The 19,281-nt window shown below is 37.0% G+C and overlaps 1 protein-coding gene across 15 annotated transcripts in view; it reads right to left on the bottom strand.

The window, feature by feature from the left end:
- Positions 1 to 19,281, bottom strand: part of UNC79 (unc-79 homolog (C. elegans)) — a 262,072-nt gene that overhangs the window by 157,127 nt on the left and 85,664 nt on the right. For 14 of the 15 annotated variants that reach the window (XM_021099643.1, XM_021099645.1, XM_021099642.1 and 11 more), the window contains one exon: positions 3,132 to 3,196. In XM_021099643.1, the coding sequence (XP_020955302.1) occupies positions 3,132 to 3,196 (65 nt within the window). Of the gene's footprint in view, positions 1 to 3,131; positions 3,197 to 9,115; positions 10,780 to 19,281 lie in introns of those variants that run through there. The other variant, XM_021099646.1, reaches the window with a different exon arrangement.

Raw genomic sequence — 19,281 nt, 5'->3', positions numbered from 1 at the left:
CAGGAAATGTCAATAAGAATATTACCTTTCTGGGAAGTGAAGAGAGAAAATGCAAAAGGGGAGTTCCTGTTGTGGCACAGCAGAAACGAATCTGACTAGGAGCCATGAGGTTGAGGGTTCGATCCCTGGCCTTGCAGTGGGTTAAGGATCCAGCCTTGATGTGAGCTGTGGTGTAGGTCAAGACACGGCTCAGATCTGGCATTGCTGTGGCTGTGGCTGTGGCTGTGGCGTAGGCCGGCAGCTACAGTTCTGATTAGCCCCCTAGCCTGGGAACCTCCATATGCTGCAGGTACGGCCCTAAAAAGACGAAACAAAGAAAGAAAGAAAGGGGGGGGGAGGGAGGGAGGGAGGAAGGAAGGAAGGAAGGAAGGAAGGAAGAGAAAGAAGGAAAGAAAGGAAGGAAATGCAAAAGGAAGCTCCTTAGGAAAATTGGAGTTCAGAAAGTAAAATTTGAGGCGAGTGAAAAAATATTTTGAACTAGGTAGAGGTGGTAGTTGCACAACATTGTGAATGTGATAAATGCCACTGAACTGTTCACTTTAAATTTGTTAGCTTTATGTTGTGTGAAGTTTACCTCAATTTAAAAAATGACAAGGGAATGGGTGTGGCTGTGTTTCAATAAAACTTTATTTGCAGAAAAAAAAATAAAAAATGACAGAAAATAGGATGGTTTGGATTATGATGGAGGACTGGCTATTGGGAATGGTCTGTGGGAAAAGTGAGCCCAGGGATTCCCTGGTGGCTCAACAGGTTAAGAATCCCTCATGGTCACTGCTATGGCTCTGGCTATGGCTGTGACTTGGGTTTGATCCCTGGCATGGGAACCTCTACATGCCTTGGGCACACCCTTCCCTCCCCAAAAAAAAGTGAGGCCAGGCCATAGGAGTGGACTGGGCTGTTGCCTAAAAGAAAGGGAGAAAATCCAACTCACGATGATTTCTGTGGGTGGGAAGCCAAAAATCATTACTAACCAGGAAGTCAGAGGACTCCTGAGAATGCAGTCTGACATAAAATCAAGGAAAAAATATAACTGGAAAAACTGGACAGATTTTTAAGTTACCTCCTTTCTGTGGATGTGTGGGTGAACCAAGAAAAGGGGTAGTAACTTAGGCAGGAAGAAGGACAGATACATAAACTAGGGGAACGGTGAACGCCTCACCATTGTGAAGGATTAAGCTGAACTCCATGAATAATATATGAACTCACCTGTGTTTAGCTCAAAATGTCCTCATACCAGAGAAAAGTACCTTTGAATGCCAAATGTCTATGGAAGTTCAAAGGAAGGGTGCACAGAGCAGAATGGGAGAGGACCATGCTTCCATTGGTGGGTTACTCTCAGCCGCTCTTTCTCAACATAAATTCATTCAATTTGCTTTCACAAAAGCAGAAATCAGAATTCCCATTGTGGCTCAGTGGGTTATGAACCCGAATAGTATCCATGAGGATGTGGGTTCAATCCCTGGCTTTCCTTAGTGGGTTAAGGATCCAGCGTTGCCATGAATTGCAGCATAGGTCACAGATGCAGCTCAGATCCCGCCTTGCTGTGGCTGTGGCAGATGCCAGCAGCTGCGTCTCTGATGCAACCCCTAGCCTGGGAACTTCCGTATGCCACTAATGCGGCCCTAAAATGAAAAAGCGAAAAAAAAGAAAAAACAGATCAAGCATTCAAGGATAATAATACATGGGCGCCCTTTGTCAGTAAGATATAGCTAGATGACAAGGTGATAGTTAGCACTCCTCTGCCACTTTGGGTCTATAAAACACATATCTTATTCCACGTATGTTTCTTTATGTTCCACTTTATATTTTTATATCTCATTTTAGCTCTTCTACTCTGTTTCTATAAAATGATAGTATTATTTTTCTATTATTTGGTAGTCCTTTTTTCTGTCAATAAACTTTATTACATTTGTAGTTGTACGATGATCATCACAACCCAGTTTTATAGCATTTCCACCCCAAAACCCCAGCCCATCCCCCCACCCCTATTTGGTAGTCTTTACAGTGCACCTATCTATAGAACAAAGGAGGCAAACTCCCATGACAATAGATTCTAAAAAGTAATCTGAACTCTAATTGCTTAACTCCCACTTCTCATAGTATAAAAATTAACCCTTGCGAATCTATACATAGCTCTCTCCACTCAAGTGTTGTATCCAACAAATATGCCATAGGTAATTTTGTTAAGTGCTTGTGATCATTGTTCTCTATATTCAGCTTCAAGGAGTCGGGGTTATAGCAGGATAGAACCAACCTGACATGGTAAAAAAGAATAATGCTGGAGTTCCCATTGTGGCACCGCAGAAACAAGTCCCACTAGGAACCACGAGGTTGCAGATTCGATCCCTGGCCTCACTCAGTGGGTTATGGATCTGGTGTTGCCATGAGCTGTGGTGTAGGCCAGCAGCTACAGCTCTGATTCAGCCCCTAGCCTGGGAAAATTTAGGCCCTAAAAAAAAGCAGGAAAAAAAAAAAAAGAAGAAGAAAACAAAAGAAAGAAAAACCCCAAGAGTCAAGGTACCTAGTTCTGGCTGAGTAACCTTAGGAAAGTGACTTGACCTTTCTTAACCACCTTACCCTTACCTCCAATGTAATTTTCCATGTGTTTGCTGTCCAACTACCCCTCAGTCACTTCAACTAAGTCACATCTGTAATCTGAGCTAAGACATAATAATTTTATCTGTTTTTATCTTACGACGCCTGAATTCACGGTCACACACTAGACCAATAGTGTGTAGACCACAGTCACGTACTAGACCTTATCACTTACAGAAAACACGTGAAAACAAGGACAAAGTACACTACACTTCCCTGAGTTTATTAGCCCAGATAGAAATCAGCCAAAGACTATGTAGGCATTTCACTAGGATTATTCCTATAATTAGTCCAGTGCTCCATAGCACTTTGCCATGAATTCATAGGCACATCTGTAGACACCACTACTACTGTGTCTTGAACCAATCTACCAAACTATAGTCAGATCAGAGTACAGCACAGTAACCTGAGATTACCACAGAATACAGGCTTCCGCTTTACAAAAAACGATCCCATCTCCATTTCATTCAGCAATTTGCTTCTGGTAATCTGACCACTGACCGTACAATATGGAACCCGATCTAATAAAACAGTACCTTCACAGCTGGTTTGTTAATTGCGTTGTGGCATTCAATGTGCTGGCAGTGGATGGGGTTCCAAGCTGTAAAGCAAAACACAGCCAATGAATATTTCTCATTGAAATCATTTGTTCCCTAGTAAAAACACAGCAGATACTTCACCAGTTTTCTTTTTCCTAAATAGAGCCACCATCGGAAAGCTTCCTAAAATATTCATTTTTTAAAAACCTATGAAGTATTCTTAAGCAAAGATATCACAACTCCATCCATTTTTGCAGGGGGAGAGACAAGCTAGTATAAAATGGCATATCCAATACCATAATATTATTTCACAATGATATACCATTAGTAGTTCTTAAAAATGTTCACATCTATGGTCTCAGTTGATCCTCCCAACAACTCAGGAATAGGTACAGCAGAGTATTAGTCTCATTCTATATGTAGTTAAAGTTTAAAAGGTTAAGTAGTTTGCTATGGTCACAGAGTTAGCAAATAACAAGATAGGACTATAACATCTATCCCTTGGTTCTCAAGACGCTCTTTTCACTACAGCATACTATGCTAAACATGTTAGATTTTTGGCACCAGGCAGTGTTTAAAATTAATAATATCTGGACTTCCAGCTGTGACACAATGGGATCGGTGGTGTCTCTGCAACACCAGGACGCAGGTTTGATCCCCAACCCCAGCACAGTGGGTTAAAAGATGTGGCATTGCCACAGCTACTACATAGGTCACAAATGCAGCTCAGATCTAATCCCTGATCCAGGAACTCCATATGCCACAGGGGCACCCAAAAAAGAAAAAAAGAAAAATATTAATAATAACTGAAATGAATGGTAAGACAACATCTATCATCCCATTTCCCACCCCATCCCCATCAAATGTAAAGATTGGAAAGATGAGTTTCTTGCCCAAATGAAATGCATCTCTCTCACACATTACCCACAGTCTAAATCTCTGCTAGTTTGTTAATACCCAACTCCTTGACACAGTATACACCAGAATGAGGACAATAACCAAGTGATTTGAGAAAAATCAGAATGAGAATTACAAGTGTCATCATGTAGATGATTCTGTGGCCCAAAGCACTAAGCTAACAATATTCCACTATTTTAAAAATGTAATAGGATTATATGTTTGAAAATAGGACATTTTTCTAAATTGTTGTATTCTCGTCTTATAGTTCCATGGTTGACCTAATATATAAAAATTTGCAAATGAGATGATATTCTTAGTTACATGTCTAATTATAATTCAAAAATATTGCTATTAATGACCTGAGCCTAATTTATACTCTAAATATTTTATAAAATCTTCGTTCTAAGAGTGTCCCAACTTCAATTCTTCTATCCTATTGTTAGACCAGGTAGAAGATTCTGTGTCTGATTTGAGATTCAGGAGAATATAATCAACAGAACCACTGACCTTGGAAAACACACAAAGGGTCTATTTATTTTAAAAGAAAATAAGAAGTATACAGACTAGAAACAATTACTCTGATAACGTATTGTCATATTGCTTATACCTTTTGAAGGAGAGAGAATGAGGAAATAAATAAGGAATGGATAAGTGAACAAATAACTTGAATAAAAAACATTCTGTAATGGGTAAGATTTGTTTTCTACATGGAGAAAAGTCAGGATAGAGATAGTAGCAACAAGTTTTCTTGTGTAACTAGAGAAATCAAGAGAAAAAGATTGGCTTTAACCAGCACAGAAGTTGCAAATACATGGGACATGTACCCTATTCCTCAAATCCCAAACTCATGACAGATATCCCTAATCCATCAGAGCATTCTTTCCTACTGAGTCAAGAACTGACCTTAGAAACTTTCTCAATACTGAGCTCCAGAAAGTCGTCATCAGTCACAACAAAGTGGCCTGCAAGATGAAATTTGCCAACTTCTCCGAATCCACATATTTTGAGAATATTGGCAGATCACTTTATAAATATTAAGAAAAGTTCTTGACATTTTTAGATAGAAGTAATATTCAAAATATATAACAACCGTTATGGCATAGGTAAAAATAAATCAGAAAGTGAAACGGCCATAGCACATGATCAGGGCTCCAAAGAATCCTGCTCTGCCAGAAATTAATGATTTATATATGCATGGTGGGGATATTCAGAAGGTCCTAATCCTCCAACTTTGTGTTCTATTTTTACAGGGACTCACTAACCTAAGCACTAACTTAAGGAGGTAACCTTATAGGATACCTCCTTTAAGTTCACTGAAGTCACACTCGATTTAAACTTACTAGAACATTGATTATCGGCTTTTGTTGTGTATTAGAAATAACTTGCAAGGTTTTTAAAATATTAAGCTTGGAACCCCATGTTAGATCTACTGAATCAAAGTCTCAGAGCCCAGGTATTTGTAACTGGGAAAATCAATACAATTAATAGTTTTTTGTTTGTTTGTTTATTTGTTTGTTTTTGTCTTTTGACTTTTTCTAGGGCCATACCTGCAGCATATGGAGATGTAGGCCGGTGGGATCTAATCCACCGGCCTACACCACAGCCACAGCAACACCAGATCTGAGCTGTGTCTGTGACCTACACAACAGATCATGGCAACGCTGGATCCTTAACCCACTGAGCAAGGCCAGGGATCAAACCCACAAAGTCATGGTTCCTAGTCGGATTCACTAATCACTGAGCCACGATGGGAAATCCAACACAATTAATTCTAATATAAGGACAATCTACATACCTTACCATATGGCAAATATACACATGATAGACTGCCCTTCATTTGAAAATAAAAGCAAATGTGTGTGTGTATGTATGTGTGTGTGTATACATATATATTATATATATATATATAAAACATTAATCAAGGAAATTAAAGAGGATTAAAGAAATGGAAAGATATTCCATGCTCCTGGATTGGAAGAATTAATACCATAAAAATGGCCACACTACCCAAAGCAATCTACATATTTAATGTGATCCCTATCAAATTACCCATGACATTTTTCACAGAACTAGAACAAACAATTCAAAAATTTATATGGAACCACAAAGACCCAGAATTGCCAGACCAATCCTGAGGAACAAACACCAAGCAGGAGGCATAATTCTCCCAGACCTCAGGCAATATTACAAAGCCACAGTAATCAGGACAATGTGGTGCTGGTACCAAAACAGACGTATAGACAAATGGAACAGAATAGAGACCCCAGAAATAAACCCAGACACCTATGGTCAATTAATCTTCAACACAGGAGGCAAGAATATAAAATGGGGAAAAGACGGTCTTTTCAACAAGTATTGCTGGGAAATCTGGACAGCTGCATGCAAATCAGTGAAACTAGAACACACCCTCACACCATGCACAAAAGTAAACTTAAAATGGCTTAAAGACTTAAACATAAGACAAGACACCATCAAACTCCTGGAAGAGAACATAGGCAAAACTTTCTCTGACATCAACCTTATAAATGTTTTCTCAGGTCAGTCTTCCAAAGCAACAGAAATAAAAGCAAAAATAAACCAATGGGACCTAATCAAACTGAGAAAGTTTTACATGGCAAAAGAAACCAAAAAGAAAACAAAAAGACAACTTACAGAATGGGAGAAAATAGTTTTAAATGATGCAATGGACAAAGCCTTAATCTCTAGACTATACAAGCAACTTGTACAACTCAATAGAAAAAAAGCCAACAACCCAACTGAAAAATGGGCAAAAGACCTGACAGACATTTTTCCAAGGAAGATGTGCAGATGGCCAACAGCACATGAAAAAATGCACAACATTCCTAATTATTAGAGAAATGCAAATCAAAACTACCACGAGCTACCACCTCACACAAGCCAGAACAGCCATCATTAATAAGTCCACAAATAACAAATGCTGCAGGGGGTGTGGAGAAAAGGGAACCCTCTTGCACTGTTGGTGGGAATGTAAGCTGGTACAGCCACTATGGAAAACAGTATGGAGGTACCTTAGAAATTTATACATAGAATCACCATATGACCCAGCAATCCCACTCTTGGGCATATATCCAGACAAAACTTTCCTTAAAAGATACATGCAGCCGCATGTTCACTGAAGCACAATTCACAATAGCCAAGACATAGAAACAACCCAAATGTCCATCGAGAGATGATTACATTAGGAAGGTGTGATATATATACACAACGGAATACTACTCAACCATAAAAAAGATCAAACTAATGCCACCTGCAGCAACATGGATGGAACTAGAGACTCTCATACTGAATGAAGTAAGTCAGAAAGAGAAAGACAAAAACCACATGATATCACTTATATCTGGAATCTAATATATGGCACAAATGAACCTTTCCACAGAAAAGAAAATCATGGACTTGGAGAATAGATTTGTGGTTGCCAAGGGGGAGGGGGAGGGAGTGGATGGATTGGGATCTTGGAGTTAATAGATGTAAACTATTGCCTTTGGAATGGATTAGCAATGAGATCCTGCTGTGTAGCACTGGGAACTATGTCTAGTCACTTGTGATGGAGCATGATAATGTGAGAAATTAGAATGTGTACATGTATGGGTAACTGGGTCACCATGCTGTGCAGTAGGAAAAAAAATGTATTGGGGAAATAACAATTAAAAAAAAAAACATAGCAGACAAGAATGCTGCTTCCAACTATGCCAAAGTAACTGGTATTAGTCTTGCCCTCCCACCATAAATAACTAGAAACTGGAAAAATACATAAAACAACTGTTTTAAGAAATTGGACTACAGGTAGTACAGTACAATGATTCTTGAGAGAAGAAACAACGAAGTGAGTTCTTCAATCACCCTTTGTTTCTTCCTGGAAGCAAGATCCAGGTCTTGGACATAGAAGTGGAAAGGTAAGCACAATACGGTGGTTTCATTGAACTGAGGGGATGAAAACAAGAGTTTAGAGAGAAAAGGTGGCTTAAATTTGCTGGATAGAGTACCAAAGAAAGAGTTTCAGATATCTGAGTAGGAGTCCTTTGAGTCTTTGGCTTTATACTAAGGTGAGCATGTGCAAGCAAAACTGCATTAGAACATAAAGAACAACTATGGGATCTGCAAGGTAAATAATTCCTACATTTTACACAGAGCTGAGAGATATTTGAGCTCAAACCAGTCAGAGTGGAGAGAACTCAGTGAAAACCTAGGACATTTAAGTGAGACTCTAGGAGGTCATACCTTAGTAGTTGGACTAAACTAACATTAGGAAAATGGCTACTTTCTTATACTCCCTAAGAAAGTATTATAACAAGCCTTGAAAGAGTCAAGCTGACCCACCATTAAGTCTGCTGCCAAAACAAATTTCAACACATTGTAATGGAAGCCAGCAAAGTCCAGACATTTAATAATGTAATATTCATGAAGTCCATCATCCAGTCAAAAATTACTTGATATTTGAAAAGGGAAGAAAATGTTACTCATAATTAGAAAAAAAAAACTGGCCAAACCTAGAAACTATAGAGATGAGGTACTTTACAAACAAAAACTTTAAACCAGCTCTTATAAACATATTCGAAGTAGAACATGAACACAATGAGGATAGAGATAAAAGATATAATAAAAGAGCAAAACGGAATTTCTAAAAATTAAAAATACAATATTAGAAATTAAAAATTCACTGAATGGATTTAATTGAAAATTAGACAATGCAGAAGAAAATATCAGTGATTTCGAAGATATAACAATAGAAGCTACCCAAACTGAAGTACTGGAAGAAAAAAATAAATAGAGCTTCAGTGAGCTGTGGGAAAATATCAGGCAATATAAAGTACATATGGTTGAAAGTCTAAAAGAAGCAAGGTTGTGGGGGTATGGGAGTGAATATTTGAAGAAGAAATGGCCAAATTTTTTCAAATTCAATGAAAGCTGTAAACCCACAGGTCTAAGAAGCTCAATGAATCTTAGGCAAAATAAAAGCACAGAAAATCACACCAAAACTCATTATAATCAAATTGATGAAAACCAATGATAAAGAGAAAAACTGTAAAAGCAGCCAGGGGAAAAAAAGACACATTACTTACAGGGGGGACAAAGATAAGAATGATCGCTGATTTCTCGCCAGAAACAATGCAAGCCAGAAGACAATGGAACGACATCTTTAATAGGCTGAAAGAAAAAAACTGTCAACCTAGAATTCTATACCCAGTGAAAATATCCTTCAAATATGAATATGAAATAAAGATCCTTTGAAGACAAACACAAGATAAGAGAATTCATTGACACCTGAGGTCCACTAAAAGAAAAGCTAAAGAAAGGTCTTCAGGCTGCAGGAAAATGATACCAGATGGATGCTGGGGTCTACACAAAGGCATAAGAGTTCTGGGCATGATAAATACGGTGAACAACTACAAATTTATACTCATATTAATATGTTAAAAGATGATTTACTATTTAAAACAAAAAGCCACATATTATGAGACTAATACTATACATAGTAAAATAAATGATAACTAGAACAAAAAGGATAGGAAGGGGAAAATGAAGGTGCAGAGTTCTCACATTACATATAAACTAGTATAATGTTATTTGAAAGTAGACTATGAAGTTAAAGGCGCATGTTGTAATTGTAGAATTATAGAGTAATTCTTTTTAAAAAGTACTATAGTTAACAATTCAAGGAGATAAAAAAATGGAATAGTAAAAATTAACCCCAAAGAAGGCAGGATGTTAAAAAGAAAAGGAAGGATAGAACAAATAGAAAACAAAGAAGATGACTGACTTAAGTCCAATCATATCTAATTATATTAAGTGTAAAGGCCTAAACAATAGATATATTATGTGCAAATAATGTAAAAGATATTGTGAGATAGGATTTAAGTTTTTTCAAAAAGTGTGACCCAAATATATGCTGCCTGTGAAACTCACTTATAATATAAAGATAAAAGTTAAAAGTAAATAATAGAAAATTTTATACCAAGCAAATGCTAATCATAGAGCTGGAGTGCCTATAAAATTGTCAGACAAGTAGAATCCAGGATACAGAATATTTTTGGTAATAAAGAAGGATATTTCACAATGATGAAAGTCCCAATTCATCAAGATAAAACATCATAAATATGTGTGTGTGTAATGATAGAGTTTCAAATTACATGAAGCAAAACTAAGCAAACTAAAAGGATAAATAAGTCCGTAATTAGTGTTGTAAATTTCAACAATCCTTTCTCAGTAATTGATAAAAAGAAGACAAAAAATCAGTAAAAGTAGAAAATTTGAACAATATTCTCAACAACTGGACTTAATTGCTAGTGATAGAATTCTCCATTCAACCACCTTGGAATAGACACAGTGGCTAAGCAACATTTACTAAGGACACAGGCAACATTTACTAAGATGATATTCTGGTCCATAAAGTAAGCCTCAAAAATTTAGATAGAATGATAGCATAAAATATATTCTCTGACCACAATTGAATTAAACTAGAACTAAATAACAAAAAGATATCTGGAAAATCACCAAATATTTATACATTTACATAAATACTTCTAATCAGCCCATGAATCAAAGAGAAATTACAAAGAATATTAGAAAATATTCTGTTCTGAAATATAAAGAAATAACAGCATATCAAATTTGTAGGAGGCAACTAAAGCAATGCTTAGAGATATATTTATAACTTTAAATTATCATACTGGAAAATATAAAAGATCCAAAATAAATGATTCATGCTTTTACCTAATAAGATAAAAAATAAAATTCAACATTAGTAGAAGTAAAAAAATAATAAAGACAGAAGCAGAAATCAATAAAACTGAAAACAGAAACCAACAGAGAAAATCATAAAATAAAATGCTGTTTTTTTTAAAGTTAACAAAATTAATAAGCTGCCTAGCCAGCCTGATGAATTTAAAAATAAAGAAGAAACAAATTATCAATATCAGGAATGAAAGGTAGGATATCACTGGAGATACTACACACATGTCAATAAATTGGACAAGTTGGATGAAATGCCCACATTCATCAAAAAACATGGTTACACAATACAATTTAATAAAATGTAGGGAGTTCCCATCATGGCTCAGTGGTTAAGGAATCCGCCTAGGAAGCATGAGATTGCGAGTTCTATCCCTTGCCTCCTCAGCAGGTTAAGGATCCGGCATTGCCTCGAAGACTTGTCTCAGATCTGGTGTTGCTGGGGCTCTGGTGTAGGCCGGTGGCTACAGCTCCCATTAGACCCCAAGCCTGGGAACCTCCATATGCCTCCATATGCCGTGGGTGCAGCCTTAGAGAAAGGGCAAAAAATAAAAAAAAATAAAATAAATTTTAAAAAAAAGTAGACAGTTAAATGCCACATAAATATTAAATTGAATTCATAATGTAAAACATTCCCACAAGGAAAATCCGAAGCCCAGATGGATTTACCAGATGGATTCACTATCTACTGTTAAAGGGATAAACAAACAAACCCTACATAAACTCTTTCAAAAAGTAGAAGAGGAAGAAATACTTCCTATTTCATTTTATGAAGTCAGAATTACTCTGTAAACAAAACCAGATGAAAACATTACCAAAAAAAAAAAAAACAATATCCCTCATAAATGCAGAGGCAAGAACACTTAAAAAATTAGCAAATTCTATCTGGCAATACAATGCAGCTGACAATGTAGACCTTGCCCCAGGAATGCAAAGTTGGTTTAACATCGCAAAGTAAGTCAGTGGAATTCACCTTATTAACAGAAGTAAGGAGGGAAGTCCTATGATCATCTCAACAGGAGAAAATGCATTTGACCAAAACTGACATTCATTCATGATAAAAACTCTCAGTAAACTAAGAACAGACATGGACTTCCTAGGAGTTCCCATTGTGTCTCAGCAGGGTAAGAATCCTACTAGTATTCATGAGGATGCAGGTTCAATCCCTGGCCTCACTCAGTCAGTTAAGGATCCTAAGTTGCTGCAAGCTGCAGCTTAGGTCGAAGATGTGGCTCAAATTTGGCATTGCTATGACTGTGGTGTAGGCCAGCAGCTGCTGCTCCAATTCAACCCCTAGCCTAGGAACTTCCACATGCTGCAGGTGCAGGAGGACCTGGATTTGCAGACTGAAAGTGTTTTTCACATTTCAGGCAAAAATTAATTAAAAGATTCTTCCATAGAAATATTTAAGAAAAATAATTTAAATACATAAGTCTCCAAGAATTAAGAACAAAAGAAGGAACTCCTATAACATAAAATCACAATGATGTAAAATTTGTCTTCCATAACTCTGAGTGCCAGAGAACAATGAAGTAATTTTTACATATTTTTCACAATGAAGCAAAGTTTACTTACTTTTTTTTGGCATGTTTTTAAAACATTTTTTATTGGAGTATAGTTGATTTACAATGCTGTGTTAGTTTCAAGTTAGCAAAGTAATTCAGTTATACTTTTTTTTTTTTTTTGTCTTTTTGTCTTTTTGCCTTTTCTAGGGCCACTCCCGTGGCACATGGAGTTCCCAGGCTAGGGGTCCAATTAGAGCCATAGCCACCGGTCTACGCCAGAGCCACAGCAAGGCAGGATCCAAGCTGCATCTGCAACCTACACCACAGCTTACGGCAATGCTGGATCCTCAACCCACTGAGCAAGGCCAGGGATTGAACCTGCAACCTCATGGTTCCTAGTCGGATTCATTAATCACTGTGCCACGATGGGAACTCCGGTACATATATGTTTTTTCGCATCCTCTTCTATTATAGGTAACCACAAGACATTGAGTATAGTTCCCTGTGCTATACAGCAGGTCCTTGTTGGTTATCTATTTTATATATAATAGTGTGTAGACTTTAATCTCAAACTCCTAACTTATCCTTCTTCCTTCCTTTTCCCTTTAGTAATCATAAGTTTGTTTTCTATGTCTCTGAGTCCATTTCTGGTTGTTTTTTTTTTTTTTTACATTTCTGTTTTGTAAATAAGTTCATTTGCATCATTCTTTAAAAATATATTTTCCTATTGGCAACCTTTTTTTTTTTTTTTTTTTTTTTTTTTTGGCAATAGTGTGCAGTGGCTCAATATGGGATCTCAGTCCCCAGACCAGCAGTGAAAATGCTGAATTCTAACCACTAGACCACAGGGAGCTCTGGTTTGTATCATTTTTTTTAGATTTCACATATAAGCAGTATATGATATTTGCCTACCTCTGTCTGGTTTACTTCACTTATTATGATAATCTCCAGGTTTTACACAGTAAAGGAAACCAAAAATCAAGCAAAAAAGAACCTACAGAATGGGAGAAAATATTTGCAAATGATGTGACCAACATGGGATTAATCACCAAAATATACAAAGAGGTCAGTCATACAGCTCAAAATAAAAAAAATTTTTTTTAAAAAGTCAAAAAATGGGCAGAAGATCTAAATAGATATTTCTCCAGAGAAGACATACAGATGGCCAATGAACACATGAAAAGATGTTCCATATCACTAGTTGTGAGAGAAATGCAAATCAAAACTACAATGGGATAGTTCCCATCATGGCACAGTGGTTAACGAATCCAACTAGGAACCATGAGGTTGCAGGTTCGATCCCTGCCCTTGCTCAGTGGGTTAACAATCTGGCATTGCCGTAAGCTGTGGTGTAGGTCAAAGACTCTGCTCGGATCCTGCGTTGCTGTGGCTCTGGTGTAGGCCGGTGGCTACAGCTCTGATTTGACCCCTAGCCTGGGAACCTCCATATGCCATGGGAGCGGCCCAAAAAAAAAAAAAGTACAATGGGGTATCACCTCACACCAGCCAGAGTGGCCATCATCAAAAGTCTACAAACAATAAACGCCACAGAGGGTGTGAAGAAAAAGAAACCCTCCTATACTATTGATGGGAATGTAAATTGGTACAGCCACTATGGAGAAAGGTACAGAGGTTCTTTAAAAAAAAAATTTTTTTAAAGGTTATCATATATGATCCTGCAATCCCACTCCTGGGCATTCATATAAAAAAAAAAAACATAATTTGAAAAGGTACATGCACCCCAATTTTCACAGTAGCACTATTTACAATAGCCAAGACATACAAGCAACCTAAATGTCCATCAACAGAGGAATGGATAAAGAAAATGTGGTACATGTATACAATGGAATATTAGCCATAAAAAAGAATGAAATAATGCCATTTGCAACAACAGAGTTTTCTTTCGTGTGTGAATAAATAGACATTTTAAAATAAGCCCAACCTCAAAAAATGTATCTGACCTACATTCCACTATTGAAAATATTACAGAAAAAAAAATGCGGGGTTCCATTTCCCCAGAGATGATAGACAAATTATTTCAATCCAATTCTCCTACTGAGAACAATTTTTAAAACTGGACAAGATTAAATGCAAAAACAGACAAAAATCTAGAGACTTTTATAGGAGAGTTATGGAGCCTTGATCCAAAAGAAGAAGGAACTGGGAGTTCCCAAGGTAGCTCAGTGGTAATGAACCCAACTAGTATACATGAGAACATGGGTTTGATTCCCAGCCCCACTCAAGTGGGTTAAGGATCTGGTGTTAATGTGAGCTGTGGTGTAGGTCACAGATGTGGCTCAGATCTGGCATTTCCTTTACTGTGTAAAACCTGTGGCTGTGGCATAGGCCAGGAGCTATAGCTCTGATTCAACAGTAGCCTGGGAACTTCCATATGCCATGGGTGTGGCCCTAAAAAGACCAAAAAAAAAAAAAGAATTGACCATAGATTTTTTTTTTAGCTCATTAAAGTGACATGGTTTGCTAGTGTTCACAGTCTCCTTCCAGAGCAAACACAAATACCCTCTGAAGAAATATAACTTAACTCTATAGTTTTTCTATCTAATGTCTTGCACAAAATAATTTTTTTAAAACATGTACAAACAAGAAGACAAGAAATGATGATAGAATCATAATCTCCAGAGATCCAGTATATGGAGTTACCAGAAACAGACTTTAGGAGTTCCCATCGTGGCTTAGTGGTTAACGAATCTGACTAGGAACCATGAGTTTGCGGGTTTGATCCCTGGCCTCACTCAGTGGGTTAAGGATGTGGCGTTGCCGTGAGCTGTGGTGTTGGTCACAGACATGGCTTGGATCCTGTGTTGCTGTGGCTCTGGCGTAGGCCAGCGGCTACAGTTCTGATTAGACCCCTAGCCTGGGAACTTCCATATGCCATGGGTGTAGCCCTAGAAAAGACAAAAAAAGACCAAAAAAAAAGAAACAGACTTTAAAATAGCTATGCTTAAAATGCTCTATAAAGTAAAAGGCAAGTAAAGAATATCATCAGATAATTGGAATTTTGAAAAACACAAAATGGAAATTCTAGAACTTAAAATAAAATTAACAAAATTAAAGTACAATTGGGAGGCTAAACAATTAATGAAAAGAAAGACAAGTCAGACAAAAAGATTCAGCATGAAGCACAGAAAGATGAAATGGGAGAGAAGAATACAAAAAATATTCAGAGATGACATGGGGAAAAAAAATATGCCATATGGGACATCAGAGAAAGAGTATGTATATGTTACTGGAATTCCAGAAAGAAGAATGAGAATGTAGTATAAGCCATTGTTGAAGAAATAAGTAAGTTTCCAGTTACAGTCATGATATTTTAAGGATATACTAGACTTATCCTTCAACTGGACAAAATGTATGAAGCAACTCATTTCCAACATTGCATGTAGATTTAAACGCAAGGTTGCAATCCTTTAAAAAGAGGGAGCACACAAATTAAGTTTTATATTCACCTTGGTTTTCTGTCTGGGAACATTTCCAAACTTCAGCAAAGATAAGTGGAGCCCAGTAAATCATTAGCATTTTCATGAGGATGAAGAATTGCTAAGGCAGCTGGAATTTGTGGGTAAAGGTACAGAATAGAAGGGAGTGGCAGAGAACAGTTTCCACAAATCTGCGTAAAGATGCTCCTCAGGTCTTTGGCCTAATCCTCAACTGCATGTGCTTACAGCAAACTCTATAAGGCTTAGCAGAGAACACACGCTTAATGGCTGAAAGCCGAACTAAGATTTTAGAGGTCACATAGTGCTAGAGATGCACAGTATTTCCAATGTAGCCAAAGTGAGGAACTTTGGTGAATACACCATGAATTCAGGAGGCCACACATAGGTTACACCTTAGCAATGAACATCATGTTCCAGGCCTCATAAAATGAGTCAGGAAGTGTTCCTTTGCTTATATGTTCTGAAAGAGATGGTAGAGAACTGGTATCACTGCTGCCTTAAATATTTGGCAGAACTTGCCAATGAAACCATCAGAACCTGGTGCTTTCTGTTGCGGAAGCTTACTTATTATTGATTCAACTTCCTTGATAGATACAGATCTATTCATATTATCTATTTCTCCTGTATGAGATTTGGTGTCTTTCAAAGAACTGGTCCATTTTACCTGTTGTCGAATTTGTGGGCATAGATTTGTCCATAGTATTCCTTTATTATCCTTTTAATGTCCATGCCATCAGTAATGATAATCTCTAATTCATTTCAGATATTGGTAATCTGTGTCTTCTCTCTTTTGCTCCTTTTTTCTTGGTTAGATTAGCTAGAAGTTTATTTGTTTTATTGATATTTTCAAAAAACCAGTGTTGGGTTTTGTTGATTTTTCTCTATTATTTCCTCTTTTAAATTTAAATCCACTGAATTCTATTCTTTTTGTTTGTTTGTTTTTGTCTTTGTAGGGCCACACCTGTGGCATATGGAAGTTCCCAGGATAAGGGTTGAAACAGAGCTGCAGCTGCCAGTCTATGCCACAGCAATGCCAGATCCAAGCTGTGCCTGCGACCTATACTGTAGCTCACAGCAATGCCAGATCCTTAACCCACTGAGTGGAGCCAGGGATTAAACCCACATCCTCATGGGTACTGGCTGGGTTCATTACTGCTGAGTCACAATGGGAACTCCTACTCTAACTTTTATTATTCTTTTTTTTACTTCCTCTATGCTTAAAATGTGCTTCTTTCTCAAGTTTCCTAAATTAGAAGTTTAAATTATTGACTTTAGATCTTTTTTCATTTCTACTATATGACTTTAATGCTATAAACTTCCCTCTAAGCACTGCTTTCACTACATACTAAAAATTGTGAAGATCATGCTGTAGGAATAATAGTTATGCACTCAGACTAAAAGCAATGCTGAAACATACTTGGCTTAACAAACCACAAAACTAAGACTTGACAAGAAAAGGAAATACACCAGTAACTTCACTCTGGTAAATACGAAACCCAATACTTTTTAGAGTATAGGATCCCTGATGTTTCTACAATATGATCTCTACAATACCCTTATAAAATTTAAAATTATAAGATATGTGAAAAGGTCAGAAAATGTTATCCATAATCAAGAGAAAAAAGTAAAAAAAAAAAAAAAAAAAAAAAAAAAAAAAGCAGACAGGTAGATGACCCAGACTCAACTGGAGTTAGCAATCAGGATTTTTAAGTAAGTACTTAAAATATATTAAGGAATTTAGAGAACTAGATTGTTTAAATGGGAATTCCAACAGGGAAATGAAAACTCTAAAAATTAAGCAAAAGAAAGATCTAGAACTAAAAATATATATGAAATTAATAGATCATTGGATACACTTTTTTGAACGTATTGAACAAAGTATTGAACACACTCAAGCAGATCATGATGAAACTACTATGAAAAATAAGGAGCATGGATGGAACTAGAGAAGCTCATACTGAGTGAAATGAGCCAGAAAGACAAAGACAAATACCATATGATATCACTTATAACGGGAATCTAATATCCAGCACAAATGAACACCTCCTCAGAAAAGAAAATCATGGACTTGGAGAAAAGACTTGTGGCTGCCTGATGGGAGGGGGAAGGAGTGGGAGGGATCGGGAGCTTGGGCTTATCAGACACAACTTAGAATAGATTTACAAGGAGATCCTGCTGAATAGCATTGAGAACTATGTCTAGATACTCATGTTGCAACAGAACAAAGGGTGGGGAAAAAAATGTAATTGTAATGTATATATGTAAGGATAACTTGATCCCCTTGCTGTACAGTGGGAAAATAAAAATAAAGAAAAAGAAGGAGCAAATCTCTAAAAGAAACAGCAAAAAAATATACTACAATCATAAGAATGATGTCTAACTTCTTCTCAGAAACAAAGAAATGATATCTTTAAAATCTTGAATAAGAAAAGCGTATTAGAGTTCCCATCATGGCTCAGTGGTAATGAGATCCAACTAGTATTCATGAGGACATGGATTCGATCCCTGGCCTCACTCAGTGAATTAAGGATCTGATGTTGCTGTGAGCTGTGATGTAGGTCACAGACCCTGCTCAGATCTGGCACTGCCGTGGTTGTGCTGTAGGCCGGCAGCTACAGCTCCAATTTGACCCCTAGCCTGCAAACTCCATATGCTGTGGATGTGGCCCTAAAAAGCCAGAAAAATAAAAACAATATTCACTGATTAAAATGGAATTAATGTAGAAATCGAAACAAAGGTTACTACAAGCCCAAATATTTGGAGATTTAAAAACTTCTCCTAAATAACACATGGACCTAGGAAGATCTAGCAATAAAAATTTTTTAATATTTTAAAATGAATGATAGTAAAATCACAACATATCAAAATCTGTGGGATACAGCTAATGTAAAACTTGGAAACTGCTACCTTTATTTTTTTTTTTATTTTTTATTTTTTGTGTCTTTTTTTGCCATTTCTAAGGCCGCTCCCATGGCACATGGAGGTTCCCAGGCTAGGGGTCAAATCGGAGCTTAACCACCGGCCTACCTCAGAGCCACAGCAACACGGGATTCGAGCCACGTCTGCAACCTACACCACACACAGCTCATGGCAACGCTGGATCCTTAACCTACTGAGTAAGGCCAGGGATCAAACCTGCAACCTCATGGTTCCTAGTCCAATTTGTTAGCCATTGAGCCATGACTGGAACTCTGGGAAACTGGTAACTTTAAATTAATAATTAGAAAAAAATTTAATGTTGAAAATCAAAAATCTAAGCTTTCACCCCAGGAAGCTAGAAGAAAAGGAAGAAGAAGGTAAACTCAAGAGAAGAAAAGTAAGACAATAGTAAAATTAAGGGAAGAAAGTAATGAAATACATAAAGAAAAACATGACTTTTATCATTTTCTTCTCTGTTCTTGTTTTAGTTTATCCAAGTATTTGATAAAATTTAACATCTATTCACAATAAATCTCTTCATTTCCTCAAACTGACATAAAGGGTATTTGCAAAACTAACAACTAATACCATGTTTAATGGGAAATATTCCCTAAA

This window comes from Sus scrofa, chromosome 7, assembly GCF_000003025.6.
Source record: "Sus scrofa isolate TJ Tabasco breed Duroc chromosome 7, Sscrofa11.1, whole genome shotgun sequence".
NCBI lineage: Eukaryota > Metazoa > Chordata > Mammalia > Artiodactyla > Suidae > Sus > Sus scrofa.
Note: the sequence above shows the minus strand (reverse complement) of the source record. Positions and strands in the feature narration are given on the sequence as shown.